This window comes from Podarcis vaucheri (genome assembly GCF_965113315.1).
Source record: "Podarcis vaucheri genome assembly, chromosome: 11".
In the NCBI taxonomy this organism is placed as follows: Eukaryota; Metazoa; Chordata; class Lepidosauria; order Squamata; family Lacertidae; genus Podarcis; species Podarcis vaucheri.
The window spans coordinates 10743584-10762068 of NC_138749.1; the positions used below are offsets into that span (position 1 = coordinate 10743584).

The 18485-nt window shown below is 46.6% G+C and overlaps 1 protein-coding gene across 3 annotated transcripts in view; it reads left to right on the plus strand.

Annotated features, from left to right (window-relative positions):
- Positions 1-18485, plus strand: part of CTIF (cap binding complex dependent translation initiation factor) — a 179389-nt gene that overhangs the window by 59284 nt on the left and 101620 nt on the right. For all 3 annotated transcript variants that reach the window (XM_082241989.1, XM_082241990.1, XM_082241991.1), the window contains 3 exons: positions 2141-2214; positions 3283-3387; positions 9325-9400. In XM_082241989.1, the coding sequence (XP_082098115.1) occupies positions 2141-2214; positions 3283-3387; positions 9325-9400 (255 nt within the window). The remainder of the gene's footprint in view (positions 1-2140; positions 2215-3282; positions 3388-9324; positions 9401-18485) is intronic.

The window sequence follows — 18485 nt, forward strand, 5'->3', positions numbered from 1 at the left end:
GTAGTTTAAGGGTGCTGAGCGTTGCTAGGAGACCCTCCACCCGTTCCCCTCGCAGAGCTGCGGTTCCTAGAGTGATACAACAAATCGTCCATTCCCAGGAAACTCTGGGAACTGTAGTTTTGTGAGGAGAGAACAGGCATCTCCTAGCGACACTCAGCGCCCTTAACAAACTACAGCTCCCAGGATTCTTTGGGGGGAAGCAATGACTGTTTAAAGTGGTATGATAGTGCTTTAAATGTGTGGTGTGGATGTAATCTGTGTGGCATAAGAGTCTGTGGTTGAATGAACTAGGCCTCGCTCCTCAAAAAGGGCCCACATCCTGTGACCATAACACCTCACGTTCCTACAACTTGATAGTAAATTACACATCTGCACACGTTCATATGAAAAGCTATAATTTGTTGGGTTGGCCCAAAATTTAACTCAGTTTTCCTTCCCCCCCCTTTTTTTAAAAGAATTAGAGTTTTGCCTCATTCAAACAAGAGAAGGAACATATTGATTTTGGGGGTGCTGACTGATGGATGGTAGTTAGGAGAGAAAAAGGGCAGCTCCTTAATGCCTGAAAAATGAAACTCCAACTGAACCACCTTCCTTTTAGGCAGAAAAACAAAATTAGTCCTACAATTCCAGGCTGTGTCTCTCTTTTACTGATTTTGTTTTTTAAAAAATGGACATGAAAAGAAAACATACGGCATCACATGGTGTAAGTTGCAAAGTAAAGTTATCTGTCCAGAAGGACAAGAACTTGACCAACAAAAACGAATGTTCTTCTTCTCAATAGAATTAACAGAGATCTGGAAAGGTTGCTAGCAAGACCCCAAAATCTTTTGAGTGGATAGCAAAATTTTACAGATTTGGATCTTTTTTGAAAATAAAAATCCATAAGTCTACTTTTGCGTTAAGTCCAGTTTCAAAATTTCCAAACCATTAACAAGCCAAGCGATAATGAAGGGTGCGCTTCTTAAGCCCAGTATTTTGCTATATGGGGATTTTGCTCTTGCAAACAGGTGGCGTCCCATGGTTTGATACGAGAGTTTGACTATGTCCACATGTGCTCAGCGTCCTGAGGAAATGTGGCTGCCACAACTGCAATGCGGATGGCTCCTGTGACCAAAATGTAGGGGAAGGTGTGGGTATCATTTGAGTAACACTTGAGTACAGCATTTGCACAGCCCTAAGTGACACTCCCACGTCATGAAGCCTGTCAGCACCTGATAAATCATACACACAAGAGGAGTTGTGCTTTGCCTGTGGACTGTGTTTAGTTTGTTGGGGGCCACAAGTTGTTGTGCGGTCCAGCTTTTAGTGTTTCGACAAGCTAGATGTTGTGTTAGCCTCCAAACTGTGAGCCCATCAAAAGGATGATTGTCTGAATGAGAAACTTCCAGCTACAACTGTTGTTTCAGCCAGAACTTATTGCTGACTATCTGTTTTAAGCGTCGCCTGCCGGAGAATAACAGGCCTTCAGTTATATGGCTTGGGGGGAGGGGGGATGAGGGAAAAATCCCTGATCTCGCTAGGTGCTTTAACTCTCTTCATCTTCCAATTCACTCCATGAACGACAAGGGCTGATTAAATCTGTGTTGAGCCATGTTGTCTATGTACTCCGGGGTAGGTTTTGGTTACAACCCATTTATCAGTTTTATTCCTGATTCACTGTCCAAACTCATCTCAATTTCATTGGCTCACACTGTTCTCTGGAACTGAGATTCGGCAATGGCAGAATTGCCTCCAGATCATCCGTATTTTACGAAAGGGATTCAAGTTTGCACAGCTAAACTGGATCCGTGCACCCTGGCGCTTTAGCCCAGCAAAGGAAAGGAATAAGACTGTTTTTATTTTATTTTTTGCAATTTGGAAAGTGATGGGAGCGAAACGCATTGAGAAGAGTGGAGCGAAGAAATGACTAGCGTGAAGACGTGTAAAACATCTCACAAGAAGACCAGGGTGAATGCTCAGCAATAAAGATTATTGTTTTCATGTATTAGATTTGTATATAAGCAAACTTGGCGCAAGCAAATATTGCCGAATGCTCAGTAAATGGGGAATCTGAAAGCGCTCTCCGTTATTTAAGGCAAAGTTGCATGGTAGACGTCTCGTTCTGCTTGAAAGTAATGAAGATTTTACACCTTCTTTTTAGAACGGCAACAAAGACAATTCCCTTGACATGCTGGGAACAGATATCTGGGCAGCCAACACTCTCGAGTCCTTCAGGTCAGTTCACCTCTTAAAATGTCACCGTACCACCCCGCATTTCCATTCGGTTACCTGCTAATTTTTTCTGCTTGCTTCTAAACCTCTTAATCTCACTGCTGTACAGTGTTCTACCCATTACAGTTGCAATATCTATTCTGGTTTATGATGATTGCTGGGAGGAAGCAAATGTAAAATTCTCAGCTCCAGGCCATCTGCCTTGATGAGCATCCTAATGCTGTTTAGTTCTGCAAGCTGGATTTTTGCCTTTATATAACATTTCAGCTGATTATTAAAATCAGTCAGATTGCCTCAAAAGCTTTTTTTTCCCCCTGCAGAGAGGCAGGCACCAAAATAAGATGCCCTAATAAAATTAGGCAAGATACCTTTTTGGAAAATCTTCACTATTTTTGTTCATAGAAATTATTCTAAGATGCCACCTGGTGGTTTTTCGAAGAAGCAATCTCCACTTCTCACACCAAAGGAAATGCTACTTGTAAGGTGATAAAGGTAAAGGGACCCCAGACCATTAGGTTCAGTCGTGGCTGATTCTGGGGTTGCGGTGCTCATCTTGCTTTATTGGCCGAGGGAGCCGGCATACAGCTTCCGGGTCATGTGACCAGCATGACTAAGCCGCTTCTGGCGAACCAGAGCAGCACACGGAAACACCATTTACCTTCCTGCTGGAGAGGTACCTATTTATCTACTTGCACTGGTGTTCTTTCGAACTGCTAGGTGGGCAGGAGTAGGGACCGAGCAACGGGAGCTCACCCCGTTGCAGGGATTTGAACCACCAACCTTCTGCTCAGCAAGTCCTAGGCTCTGTGGTTTAACCCACAGCGCCACCTGCGTCCCTGTAAGGTGGTACCTACTGCAAAATAAATTGGCATCAAGGAATGAGTGCCTATGCTCATCTAGTCCTCATTCACCCACAGCAGTCTAATAAAAGCACACAAGATTGGTGGTTCATTCAACTCCCAATTGCCCTGTTCAGTAGATCCGTGCACAGTTTTAAAAATCATTTTGTGGTGTGTGCGATTCAACTGCTCCGTGTCTCATCCCCTCTTTCGCTCTCTCTCTCCTTCCTAGCGGTGCCACCTGGGACTTGCAACCTGAGAAACTTGACTTCACGCAATTCCACAGAAAGCTCCGCAACACCCCCAAGCATCCCCTCCCACACATAGACAGAGAAGGGTGAGTAGGTCGCCGGGCTTTGTCCAGAGGAGGGCAACCAAAATGGTCAAAGGCCTGGAAACGATGCCTTATGAGGAACGGCTAAGGGAGCTGGGCATGTTTAGCCTGGAGAAGAGGAGGTTAAGGGGTGATATGATAGCCATGTTCAAATATATAAAAGGATGTCACATAGAGGAGGGAGAAAGGTTGTTTTCTGCTGCTCCAGAGAAGCGGACACGGAGCAATGGATCCAAACTACAAGAAAGAAGATTCCACCTAAGCATTAGGAAGAACTTCCTGACAGTAAGAGCTGTTCGACAGTGGAATTTGCTGCCAAGGAGTGTGGTGGAGTCTCCTACTTTGGAGGTCTTCAAGCAGAGGCTTGACAACCATATGTCAGGAGTGCTCTGATGGTGTTTCCTGCTTGGCAGGGGGTTGGACTCGATGGCCCTTGTGGTCTCTTCCAACTCTATGATTCTATGATTCTATTCTATGATTCTACTTTCTGGTTGGGAGGCAGGAAACCCAAAGACCATTGGAAGAGAAGCCCTGCTGGGTCGTCCCAAAGGCCCTTCTCGTCCAGGGTCACACAGTGACGAACCAGGTGCCCCCAAATGAGAAGGACATAAAAATAGCCTGGTAGATCAGGGCCAATTGCTCATCTGGCACAGCATCCTCTTCTGACCATGACCAACCACTCGCCTATGGGGTTGGAGAACAGGAACGCAATGGCAGCTTCCCCTCCTATGGTTTCCAGCACTTCAGAAGCATTTCTGCCTCCAGCGACCGTATTTTTCACTCCATAAGACGCACTTTTTTCCTCCTAAAAAGTATTGGAAATGTGAGAGCATCTTATGGAGTGAATGGCGCTGCGCAGAGAGGTAGAGCTGCGCAGCGCCCCTTCAGCGAAGCGGGAGGAGGAACGGCGACCCTTCTGTTCCTCCCGCTTCGCTGAAGGGGCGCTGCGCAGCTCTCCCTTTCTGCGCAGCGCCTGTCCTGGAAGCCAGAGGAGGAACAGAAGGGTCTCCTTCTGTTCCTTCTCCGGCTTCGCTGAAGGGGCGCTGCGCAGTTCTCCCTCTCTGCCCAGCACCTCTCCTGTGAAGGAGAGGCGCTGCGCAGAGAGAGAGAACTGCACAGTGCCCCTTCAGCGACGCACTTGTCATGCGAAGCCAGAGGAGGAACAGAAGGGACTTCTGTTCCTTCTCCAGCTTCACTGAAGGGAAGTTCTCCCCTCTCAGAGAGGGAGAACTGCGTAACGCCCCTTCAGTGACGTGCCTGTCCTGGCTTCTGCCTTAGCCGTGCACAGCTGCCCTGAAGAGGCTTGGCGCAGTTATCCCAGATGCCAGAAAAGCCACACGGTATCCCAGAAGCCAGATCCCTCTTGCTGTTCTGGCTTCTGGGATTCAGAATAATTTTTTCTTGTTTTCCTCCTCCCAAAACTAGGTGTGCCTTATGGTCTGGTGTGTCTTATGGAGCGAAAAATACGGTAGTAGCCATCAATAGCCCTCTTCTCCTTCAATGACAGGACACAAGTCCACCAGTCTTCCCTCTTGAACTATCCAGCAGCTGTTATGGTCGGTTGCTTCAAGGATTCCTGTAGCAGTAACAAGCCACATTTGTGGTGTGTCAGCAGCCTCTAAGAGGACTGCTCCTGCGCGAGGTGTCCGCAGTTTGAGGCAGGAGTTTGTTTAGAGCTCATAGAGGAAGAGGAGAGGTTTCAGGAGAAAGACAATTCACTATTTCCCCCCACCCATCCAGTCCTCTCTAGCTGTGCTTCCAGACTTGAACATAACCATATAATTTAAGGTGCTGGTTTTGACCTTTAAAGCCCTATGCTGTCTAGGACCCACATACCTATGGGACCGCCTATCTTGGTATGCCCCGCGGAGGACTTAAGGTCCACAAATGACAACACCTTGGAGGTCCCAAGTCACAAGGTGGTTAGATTGGTCTCAACTAGGGCCAGGGCCTTTTCAGTACTGGCCCCGACTTGGTGGTACGCTCTGTCACAAGAGACTAGGGCCCTGGAGACCTTGACATCTTTCGCAGGGTCTGCAAGACAGAGCTGTTCCGCCTGGACTCAGTCTGACCCTTATGTTTCCCACCCCTTATGGTTTTGATCTGTGGGCTACTTTTAAAATGAGGCTGCATTTTAAATTGCATTTTAACCTTTATTTTAAATTGGGTTTTTTTGTCCTATTACATTTTTTGCTGTAATTTTACTGGTGTTAGCCACCCTGAGCCCAGCTCTGGCTGGGGAGGGTGGGGTATAAACAAAAATTATTATTATTATTATTATTGTTGATGGTGGGTGGTTTCTGGAGATGCAGAAAGGGAAGAAGTATCCTTTTTTACTTTCCACTGCTCCTGAAACCTCCTTTTTATCATGGGCAGAGAAGGACTCAAGGCACACATGTCTCTGACCCTAATCCTCTGACCCAATACACATGAGACTGTGCATTGTTTGGGGTTCAAACAATACAGCCTCCCCTCTATTTTCCTACCCCACCCCCACTGACATCCACAGGTGCTACAAACTTGTTTTGCGTAGATCCTCACTGGGCCGTTTAGAAGTTTTCATTTCGTGGGGTTTCTTTTAATTGTCTTCTAACTTGCTAGCCAATATAATTCTGCATTCCTGGGAAGTAGCCCTTGACTATAGAAACCACTGCCTTAATTTTGTTTTTGCACCCAAACTGGTAGTAGGGTGCCAGACCACCCGAGTTCAGTATTAGGGGATGATGATAACATTAGCAGAGGTAAATTATTACGTGCCTTTTGTTTTAAGAAAAAAGAAGCAGCATGAATGACATTTGCTCTCTTGGGTTGTCGCAACAGCCTTGTAAGACAAGTAAACATCCCACTTCATAGAGGGAAAAGCGAATGTTGAACTGCCCTAGGCCGCCCTGTGCAATGGGTTCCAACACGTTTCCAAGCAGCTAGGAAGCCTGTTTAGAAAACCCTATTGAAATGGAAGGTGTGAGCTTTTCAAGCACCTAAATTCTGCACCCGGTACCTTGTGCTTTGTCCTGTCCTTCTGCAGAATTGTGGCGCACACGCAGCCTTTCGTATAGAATATAGAATCCTTTTGTGCTACTGAAACTTTAAGGTACAACAGATTAAGCAGGCGGTTGCTTCAAAGTCTCATCCTGGGGGTGGGTTTTTAGAATCCTTTCACATCAAAGACATTGGGTCAACAAGTGTTAATCCTGCGAGGAAACGCCATTGAATCCAGTTTCTGCTTTTCTTCCGAAAGAAATGTAAGCATGCAACCAGGGGAAAAGGTTTAGGTTTTTCTGGTTTGTGTTATATTCTCACCACGAGTTCCATAGAAATCCACATTGCCGATTGTTTAATGATGAATAACAGTGGAGTTAGCTTTTCTGCAAATATGCGGTCCATGTGGCATTGAAACTCCTGGCAGTCGTATTTTTGTTGGACTCTTGCTGTTTAAAGAGATTGCAGTAAGCCTTCTTGACCTTTTGCACAGGCTACAAATAGGTACACATGTTTCCACGGGCACCTCTACATTCTAGATTTAAAGGGACTTGCTAAAAAGTCTCTCCCCTCCCCACTTCCACAATGACCCCTGGGAAATGTAGTTTGGTTGGGAGGGGAGTATCTTTAATACAGAAACTGCATCACCAAATAGTTCCCAGGATAATTTCAGGGCAAGTTGTGTAAGCTTGCAGCGTAGATCTTATTTATTTGCTTGCTTACAAGGCCCTAGAGTGATGTACTGTGATACCTTGGTTTACGAACTTAATCCGTTACAGCAGTCCGTTCTTAAACCGAAACTGTTCTTAAACCGAGGCGTGCTTTCCCTAATGAGGCTTCCTGCCACTAGTGCCCTTTCACCATTCAGCTTCCGTTCTTAAACTGAGGTAAAGTTCGCAAACTGGGACACTACTTCCGGTTCTGTGGAGTTCGTAAACCGAATACAGTGGTACCTCGGGTTACATACGCTTCAGGTTACATATGCTTCAGGTTACAGACTCCACTAACCCAAAAATAGTACCTCAGGTTAAGAACAGTGCTTCAGGATGAGAACAGAAATCGCGCGGCTGTGGCAGCAGGAGGCCCCATTAGCGGAAGTGGTGCTTCAGGTTAAGAACAGTTTCAGGTTAAGATCGGGCCTCGGAACGAATTAAGTTCTTAACCTGAGGTACCACTGTAGTTCCTAAACAGGGCTGTTCTTAAACCGAGGTACCACTGTACATCAATGCAAATAGTAAAGCAGGTTGAATACAATCCTGTAACTCCTTAAGTTACAAAAGGCAGCATTAAGTTATTAGTCAGTTCCATACAAAATCCAACCGCAGGAGTTCATTTAACAGTTCTTTACCCCACTCCTCCTCCCCAAACTTGCTGAGATTTTTCTTATTTTAAAAAAAATGTAATGAAGTGGTCAGATGAACCTTTAAATGTGCCCAAAGTGCACGTGCTTCTCAATGCTTGCACTTCTACTTTACCTGGAATATTTTTATCACTGCTGTTTACAGGGAAAGCAGCCAAAAAGCCCCTTCTCTGTGTACCTTTGCTGGGCTCTGTGCGTTGAGAGGAGGCACAGACAGGCCTCCCTCTGCGTGCAATAAGCTCCCCTTCCTGCTATGTTATTTATTTCACTCATACCCCAACCTTTTTCGCCCAGGAGCTCAGGAATCGTATAAATGGTTCTCCCTCTCCTACCTTTGTGAGGCTGAGAGGCAGTAAGGCCCAAGGTCACACCAGTCAGCTTTGTGGCTGCCTTGGGGATTCGAACCGCTGTCTCCCGGGTCCTAGTCCAGCACTCTTAACTCAAACCGCAGCTGCCTCTGTGTCCAACCACAGACCTGCAATGAGCTTATTACTATTCTCTGGAGCTGCCATGATTTCTTTTGGGAATGTGTTCTCGTGTCACAATGGTACGCATCTCAGCAGCTGAAAGCCAAGTTGCTTTATTTATTTAATTTATTAAATCTGTATACTGCCCTTTGTCCGTAGATCTCAGGGGTGCAGTTCGCAGCACAGATTTACGTATAAGCTAAACAAGCTATAGCTTAGGGCCCCACTCTCTTGGGGGCCCCCAAAAAAATTAAAGGAAAAAAGCCTGGATGTACACTTCCAAAATATAAGATAAAAAACAAATAAAATAAAACCTACATACAGCAACAGTGTTTTGTGTTGTGTAGGCTCCTATGATGTAAGTAATGGGCCTTGCCTGATAGCCTGCTCCCTAAAATATAGTGGTACCTCGGGTTACATATGCTTACAGGTTACCAGAAATAGTACCTCGGGTTAAGAACTTTGCTTCAGGATGAGAACAGCGGCAGCGAGAGGCCCCATTAGCTAAAGTGGTGCTTCAGGTTAAGAACAGTTTCAGGTTAAGAACGGATCTCCAAGGTACCACTGTATCACTGGTTTGCTCATTTCTATATATAGGGTGCCTACATTCTGCATGTGCAAATGGCTTTAGATACCTATTAGGTCCATAAATTACAATATAGCATATATTCAACACAAAAATACAGCGACAGTTTGTTGTTGAAAAAGGACAGCTGGACATATAAAAAGCCCCATTACCTTCAGTAGCTTGGGGCCTCATTAAACCTAAATGCAGCCCTGCATAGAAAGACAATATAAAAACCACAAAGCGCATAATAAAAATAAGAACACAAATGAACTATCCCCCACCTCACATTTAAAAGGGTATCGGATGTTGGTCAGCCAGAGGCCTGGTGGAAGAGGAACATTTTCGTGTAAGGTGGATCGTTAAGACATGGGAATGAAAATTGGAGCCGGGGAGGGGCGTGGAGAAGAAGAAAGATCTTTCGGCATTTGCCATGTTGGGAGAAACACCTGCCGGAGTTTTGTTTTGTGGTGTTTGTCACTCCTTTGTAAGCCATAAGCCGCCAGCCTGTGCATGAACACATTTTCACGCACGGTGTTCATTCTCCCCTTTGTCTGTCCCTAACTCAGGATCGGAAAAGGGAAGAGTGAGGACGGAGATGGAATCAACCTCAACGACATAGGGAAGGTTCTCCCAGCCTGGCAGGTGAGTCTTTCCCCAGATCTCCTTTGTACAACTTGTTCTGTCTGCTTGACACCCAAACAGGAGAGCCGTTCATCCCCCAAGCTCCCAACTGTGTCTGAAATATGCTCGGTCTCTGGCCATTCAGAGACCTTGCTGTCGTTGGAGCATTATGTTCTATAAAGGGCTCCCCCCCACCCCATTGTCTAAATTGCATTTATGGATTTTTGAGTTTGATGTAAGAATACACATCACATTTGGTATTTGCAGAATGAAGCCCATGTACATCGGTGTAAAGGGTTGCATCAAACACATCACTGGGATAACGTTTTAGGCCAGGGGTGAAATTAGTTATAAGGGGTATAAATATTTTTACTACCCTTGAGTTGTGGACTCAGAGGAGCACAGGGTCGTTTTTCACACAGAAGTGAGGACTGAGAGTCATTAGTGAGTTAAAATCAAATTATAAGGAGGTAATTGCTTTTTAATAAAAATTGTTTTTTTAAAAAAGTGATTTCTATAATTATATTTTGTCTGCAATATTTTCCACAGAGGTGTGGGCATGATATATTATTAAATGTAGTGTTTTTTTCTAAAAAATAATAATAAATGTTTAGAGGTACTCTTATTTTCCCACTCATATTGAAATACTGCCCCTCAATGAGACCAAACTTAGATTCACAAAATGCTTAGGGGTATGCGTACCCTGCGCCCCCCCCCCCCGAAAAAAGCACTGATTAAAAGTATTTTTATTTACATATTTTTTTAAGAATTTGCCCTCTGAGCTCATGCACAAGGAGATTCCCCTTTCCTGTGTTACGTGACTGAAAGGCTCCTGGCATGTTTTCTTAAGCGCATCTGTTAGGAACAGTCTCCACAATATCAAGGTTTTGGGACAACTGTTATCTTTGTGCTTCCTTGCTGTGGTGCAGTCAGAATTTGGCAGGTACAGCCGGCCAGCACAGCTGGATATTCTGAATACATGGATGTCAGATTATGTACAGTATCTGTTTCTCGGTGCTGTGGTGTTTCAAAAGATTGTCGGTTGTCAATGAATCGTGTCGAGGCCGCAGTTTCTTCGCAAAGTTTTCAGTATTTTTTTATTTTTATTTTATTAAAATAATTCAACATTAATACATACATATTACAAATATACAGACAAACATACATTTCATACAATCCTTTAAAATATTCATATATACCCACACTCAATCCCACACATACCTCCTTTTCCCACCACCATCCCTCACCCCTCACCCCACCCTTGTGTTAGACTTCCAGTCTACTCAATTGCAATTTCTTTCCACTTCTATTATTTTCTTTCACACACTTTTAAACCAACTCTCTACTTCTTTTTCTGTTACACATTGTCATCCATCCTTTTAGTATTTCAGTACTTATAACGGAACTCATTTATTCTAATAGGAGTTCTGATTTTTGTATTTTCATTATAAGTACAAATCGCATAAAGTGGGGAGCGCTCTTTAAACGTACCCCCTCTGCCGCTCTCTCTTCAATCCATACCAAAACTACCACATCCAAAAATATCCACAACAAGAATTGAAGCACTGGGGCTGGCAGGAGACTGGAGGACGTGTGGGAAAACCGTGGCTGCTGCTGTGCTACCCCACAAATCGGCTGCTACCTGGGGAGGCTGAGCAGTGTAAACAAAGCCCCCTGTGCCTGTGGTCTCTTTGGGGGCTTCCTCTGCCCTCACTGACTTCTTCAGGCTCCGGGGAGAATCCCCTTGCCAGCCACAAGGACATTCCAGCTCCCTCCCGCCATTTCCAGGTACGAATTGAATTGCTTGATTATTTCCCGCGCATCTACATGGTCGCAGGTGAGTTAGAACGTGCGTCAGTGGGGGCGATGCCTGTAGCCAATGTTCATTTAGCGCCTTGAATTCATTCCTTGGTATCCGTCGCCCCGCAGAGATCAAAAGTTTTGAATAGGATGGATAAATAGGGGAGCAAGCGCTCCTTCGAACAAAAGCACGATGCCTGCAGCTCCACTCGTGCCCTCGGAGACATCTGGTGCCAAGAACAGCCCACCCCTAAAAAATACTGACATTCAGAAAAAAAGTATTCAGTTGCAGAGAATAGGCCAGATTGTGGTGTGGGCTGGATTGCAGGGTGTGTGTGGTGCCAAGCACAGTTTTTTGCAAATGCTCACAGCACCCCAGAAATGTTGGCAACCCCTGTTGTCATGGGACGAAGGTGGCACTGTGGTCTAAACCACTGAGCCTCTTGGGCTTGCTGATCAGAAGGTCGGCGGTTCGAATCCGCACAACAGGGTGAGCTCCCGTTGCTCGGTCCCACCTAGCCGTTCGAAAGCACGTCAAAGTGCAAGTAGATAAATAGGTACCGCTCCAGCGGGAAGGTAAATAGCACTTCCATGCGCTCTGGTTTCCATCGCGGTGTTCTGCTGCACCAGAAGCGGCTTAGTGGTTTAGTCATGCAGCCACATGACCTGGAAAGCTGTCTGCAGACAAACGCCAGCTCCCTTGGCCTAAAAAGCGAGATGAGCGCCACAGCCCCATAGTTGCCTTTGACTGGACTTAACCACCCAGGTGTCCTTTACATACATATATATATGTACAGTGGTGCCTCGCAAGACGAAAAGAATCCGTTCTGTGATTCTCTTCGTCTAGCGGTTTTTTCGTCTTGCGAAGCAAGCCCATTGACGGATTAGCGGCTTTTAGCGGCTTATCTGCTGATCGGATCAGCTGATAAGCGGCTTAGCGGCTTAGAAAAAGGGGGGGGGACCAGCAGGAACTCGCAAGACATTGTCGTCTTGCGAAGCAAGCCCATAGGAAATTCGTTTTGCGCAGCACCTCCAAAATGGAAAACACTTTCGTCTAGCGAGTTTTCCGTCTTAGATAGATAGATAGATAGATGATAGATAGATAGATAGATAGATAGATTCTTTATTGTCATTACACTAGTGCAACATTGCACAAGTGCAACGAAATTGGATGCCATCCCTTAAAAACAACAAAAGCAAAACAACAGCAACAACCAAACAAACCACCTTCCAACCACACCCACACCCATCAAACTCCCAGGTCTCACTATCGAGTTACAGCATTCAAAAAGGCCACAGCTCTTGGATAGAAACTGTTTTTTAGTCTATTTGTCCTTGACTTGATGTTTCTATACCTCCTGCCAGAAGGCAGTAGTGCAAACAGACTGTATCCCGGGTGAGATGGATCCTGCAGGATGTTGTTTGCTTTCCTAAGGCAACGGGAACCGTACAGTTCTTCCAAAGGTGGGAGAGGGTGACCAATAATCCTTTGGGCTGTGGTTATGACCTTCTGGAGCACCTTCCTCTCCCTAGCTGTACAACTGGAGAACCAAGCACAAATACAGTATGTAAGTATGCTCTCTATGGAGCCTCGGTAGAAGGACACCAGCAGTCTCTCACTCAGATTGTTCTTTTTTAAAAGTGCGAGGCATTCGTCTTGCGGGGCACCACTGTGTGTGTGTGTGTGTGTGTATTATATTTACGCTGCAGCCGTAACATTTCCTTTGCACCAGTTTTCCTGCCGCGACGCCCCTCGAAGGATCCTGGGAATTGTAGTTGGGAACCGCTGTGACTTCTCTGTTCAGAGACCTCTGCCCTCTCTGAGGGAAGTACAGTTTTCAAAGTTCCCTGAGGAGCAGGAGTGACCATTGAACATACTTGAGGCCTATACTCAGAACGTGTTTTGCACTGCCCTTCTCTTAAGTTGAACGGTCAGTTTTGGAGCGGATGCTGTGCCATCTGGCGGCCGTTGGTGGAAGGACACGCTCCTGTAGCAGAGTCATCTGACTGAAAACCTGAAGTGCTGAAGCAGTGCCAAACTCCCTTTTGTTTCATTGCATTTTATTATTATCTATTCAACTTATATCCCTCCTTCCTTCCAAAGGAGCTAGTGGAAGACACCATAGACTTTTCAGATGGATACCTCAGTCGCTTAGAGCGTGGTGCTGATGACACCAAGGTTGCAGGTTTGCTCCCCGTTTGGGACAGTTGCATATTCCTGCACTGCAGGGGGCTTGGGCTAGATCAGGGGTCAGCAAACGTTTTCAGCAGGGGGCCGGTCCACTGGTCCCTCAGACCATGGGGGGGGGTGAACGAATTCCTATGCCCCACAAATAACCCAGAGATGCATTTTAAATACAGTGGTGCCCCGCAAGACGAATGCCTTGCAAGACGGAAAACCCGCTAGACGAAAGGGTTTTCCGTTTTGGAGGTGCTTCGCAAAACGAATTTCCTATGGGCTTGCTTCGCAAGACGAAAATGTCTTGCGAGTTCCTGCGGGGGTTTTTTCCTCCCCCCCTTTTCCCAAGCCGCTAAGCCGCTTATCAGCTGATCCTAAGCCGCTTAACAGCTGATCCGCTAAGCCGCTTAACAGCTAATTCGCTAAGCCGCTTAACAGCTGATCCGCTAAGCCGCTTATCAGCTGATCCGCTAAACCGCTTATCAGCTGATCCGCTAAGCCGCTAATAGCGCTAATCCGCTAAGCCGCTAATGGGCTTGCTTCGCAACACGAAAAAACCGCAAGACGAAGAGACTCGCGGAACGGATTCTTTTCGTCTTGCGAGGCACCACTGTAAAAGGACACATTCTACTCATGTAAAAACACGCTGATTCCTGGACCGTCCGTGGGCTGGATTGAGAAGGCGTTTGGGCCTCATTTGGCCCCCGGGCCTTAGGTTGCCTATTCATGATCTAGACCAGTGGTTCTCAACCTGTCGGTCCCCAGATGTTGTTGGACTGCAACTCCCTTCATCCCTGAGCTCTGGCCTTGCTAGCTAGGGGTGGTGGAAGATAGAGCAGGCTTCCTGAACCTCGGCCCTCCAGATGTTTTGGGACTACAATTCCCATCATCCCTGACCACTGGCCCTGCTAGCTAGGGATCATGGGAGTTGTAGGCCAAAAACATCTGGAGGGCCAAGGTTGAGGAAGTCTGAGATAGAGGAAACATAATAGGTGTTGGGGTGAACATTTGTGTTCGCTTTGCAACCTCTCTTCACACACACACACACACACACACAGAGGGAGAGGGAGGGAGAGGAGGATGAGGAGGATGGCTTTTAGCAGCTTGGACCATCTTGGTCTATTTTGCTCCGTTTTGTATCAACATACCTGTCAGGGCTGCCTCAGGTCTCAGCTCACAAAAGACCAACGCCAGGCTCTTCTTATATACAAGGATGTTTATTGCAGTTCATTATCGGTTCCACAACCGAGGCGCGCAGCCCCGCGTCTCTTAGGCTAGACGTTTGAAGTCCCCTCTGAATCAGTCCCGCCCCTGCACCAGCTTAAGAGGCTTGTGCTAGACCACCTCTTCCTGTCTTTCCTTTTCCGCAGGGTCTTTCTGCCACCCTGGGTTCCTTCCCTCCTGCTTTCCCCTGACGCGGATCCCTCAGATGCCTGTTCCCCCCTCCTTCGTGCTTTGGGGCCAGGCTCCTCCTCCGGGCTTTCTCCATTTCCGCGCGCCTCCACATTTGAACTTGGCGCGCGTTCGCTACCCCTGACCTTCCTCTTGACACTTACACTACTCCCTGTACTACTCTCCGCCTCTTCCGGCAGGACGTCCTGCCCCGATCTCCTTCCCCTGTCTCCATCCTGCTCCGCTCCGTGTGTCACACTGGGAACTCCACTCTCTTCACTTCGTTCCTGCTGGGAAGCCGGCCCCGATCTCCCACTCCTACTCGGGGTTTCCCTGCTGCTTCCCTGCTCCTGGCAGGTCCCCCCTGTGACCCCCCTTGGCCTGACTAGGGGCGCCCCCTTCTGGGAATCCTCCGATTCACTTGAGAGACTCATGGAAGACCTCAAGTCATTGTCATCCTCTTCCTCACTGTCCTGGGATTCTTCCCCATCGCTCTCCGTCTCCCCCCTCACCTGTGCCTCTGTCTCTGAACCCCTGACAATACCTTTTCCAACCTGCTGTTCCTCCAGATGTTGTTGGGCTACCCTGTATATATCCTACTCTCTGATAAATTTTCCATCTGTAACATCCCTTAGCCTTGCTGATAATCTTGCCAGTTCAGTGTACTCTCTTATTTTATTTTGCCGGTCTGACTTAGATGGGATATCCTCTCCCTTCCAGCCTTTTGCAATTATCAGAGAGTAGGATATATTCAGAGTCTGTGTAAAAGATTATGTATGGGATGCAGGTGGCGCTGTGGGTTAAACCACAGAACCTAGGGCTTGCCGATCAGAAGGTCGGCGGTTCGAATCCCCGTGACGGGGTGAGCTCCCCTTGCTCGGTCCCTGCTCCTGCCAACCTAGCAGTTCAAAAGCACGTCAAAGCGCAAGTAGGTAAATAGGTACTGCTCTGGCGGGAAGGTAAACGGCGTTTCCGTGCACTGCTCTGGTTTCAGTGTTCCGTTGCTCCGGAAGTGGCTTAGTCATGCTGGCCACATGGCCTGGAAAAACTGTCTGTGGACAAACGCCGGCTCCCTCGGCCTGTAAAGCGAGACGCACGCCGCAACCCCAGAGCATAGCTGTCAACTTTTCCCTTTTCTTGTGAGGAATCCTATTCGGAATAGGGGCATTTCTCTTTAAAAAAAGGGAAACGTTGATGAGTCGTTCGCGACTGGACCTAACTGCCAGGGGTCCTTAACCTTTATCTTTTTTACTCCATTCAAAACATGTGCACTGAGCTGCAGCCCTTGTCCATTATTCTGAGGTTCGGGGCATATTTCCAGACCTTAAGGGTTATATTTTGGGGGAAGAGGTTCCACCTGGTGGGTTAAGTGCATCTCCTCTAGTCCTCTGTCTTTCCCTCTTTGTTTCAGGCACCCCTGTGGTTATTTTGATAAATACGCAGTTCCATCCAAGACTGTTAGAGTATGGCAGCATTTCCCAGAATGGTCAAATGTTGACTCACTGGGGTCAGTAGAAGTGGGGGGGGGGGTTAAAAGGAGGTTCAAAATGGCCTGTGGAGGAAAAGAAGTTTAGGAGGTACAAAATATGTATTTAGGAACTCTGAGCCTCAGAAATAAAGGGCAGCGTATTTTATAAAACGATTCCACAACACAATATTCTCAGACAGACAGACTGCAAAATTCTTTTCTTGCCTTTTATGGTGTCTAATAATGGCAGTTGAGTAATCTGTGTTGATTTTATATTGATATTTCTTGAATTTGCTTTCTTTACATTCCTAAGAACCTGGGCTGGGGTTGATGATAATTTTATAAGCTTGTCAAAGGAGTCATTGAACGCACAGAATTTGTGAAACCCTGAGCTGGGTGCATTTCTTATTGGGAACCAGGAGGTGGCAGCAGATACCCACCCTCTGAATTATCCTGCCACTGCAATGTCCTGGGTGCATTCCGTTCTACAGAATGCACACTATGACAAAAAAATTAGTGTGCTTGGAATCGTACACAAAGATTACAAGACTGCATTTATTTCTTTTCTTTTTTCAAATGGGGAGGGTGCAACAGATCATCTCTTCAGAATCCTTTCAAGTAAATAATAAATGCAGTTTTTAGGTTGCGCCATTTGCAGAATACTTCATTAAGCAGCACTTTCAAGATGGACTTCAAAGCAGCATCACTTCATGGGCCTTTTTTAAAAAAATGGTGTTTAAAGGATAATGTGTGGAATGGCCCTGGTGAGTGTGTGTGTGTGTGTGTGTGTGTGTGTATGTGAGAGAGAGAGAGAGAGAGAAACCCTAGTGAACTGATGTGACAGGACCTGATCAAGTTTCAGTGTGTTTCCAAGAATTATTATTGTTATTGTTGTTGTTATTATTATTATTATTATTATTATTATTATTATTATTATTACTATCTACTCATCTGACTGAGTTATTATTCCCAGGGCCAGATTTAGGTTTGATGAGGCCCTAAGCTACTGAAGGTAATGGGGCTCCTTTATATGTCCAGCTGTCCTTTGTCAACAACAAATTGTCGCTGGTTTTTTGTGTTGAATATATGCTAGATGGTAATTTATGGACCTAATAGGTATCTAAAGCCATTTGAACATAACAAAATATGTATTTTATCAAAGTAATTGTTGAACTGAAATACAGTTAAGAAGAAGTATCAAAGATAAAGGGACCCCTGACCATTAGGTCCAGTCGTGACCGACTCTGGGGTTGTGGTGCTCATCTCACTTTATTGGCCAAGGGAGCTGACATACAGCTTCCAGGTCATGTGGCCAGCATGACTAAGCCGCTTCTGGCAAAACCAGAGCAGCGCACGGAAACGCCGTTTACCTTCCTGCCGGAGTGGTACCTATTTATCTACTTGTACTTTGACATGCTTTAGAACTGCTAGGTGGGCAGGAACAGGGACCGAGCAACGGGAGCTCACCCCGTCGCGGGGATTCGAACCGCCGACCTGATCAGCAAGCCCAAGAGGCTCAGTGGTTTAACCCACAAGAAAAAGTCTATTAATAGTAAAATTTGGGGGAGGGGGCTCCCAAGAGAGTGGGGTCCTAAGCTATAGCTTGTTTAGCTTATAGATAAATCCGGCACTGATTATTCCCTTCCCACAAAAGCATAGATTCACCTTGCAATTTATGCTATGAGAAAGATGTTTTTTTAAGGGTGCACCTCCCAGAGGCTGCAGCAGAGGGTGATGTGGCTTTTCCAATGCAAGGTGAGCTGGCAGCTGGACGCTGGCAGAGAGATTCTCCCCCCACAAAGCTAAACAGAGCTCTCTGGAGAGGAAGCTGCCGGTGTCGCTTTTCCCAAATAGTGAAATATAGCATGTGTTAGTAGCAGCCTTTCTATACAACATCCTGAACAAGGGTCAGGGCACACGTTCTTCCCGCCGAAGTGGTGGCGGCTGACCTCAGGCTTACCCAAGCGAAAGGAGCCTTGCTCTGCGGAGGCAGGACCCAGCCTGGCACGAGTGCCCTGCTGTGATCCTGGCTCTCGGGAAAGGGGGTGGGTGGGGGAAAGCGAGAGCCGCTGTGGGTTTCCCTGCATTCACGCCGTTTGTCATCCATGTGTATGTGTGAGAGGGAGAGCTTTTCAGCTGGCTGCCCCCCCTCCCGTTGCCTGTCCTGCCTTCTGGGAAGCTTTCTAGAGAAATGGCTGGCCACTGGACCATATTGCTTCCAGCTAGGAGTGGGTGAATTGCTTATACAGTGGATGCCCGGGTTGCGA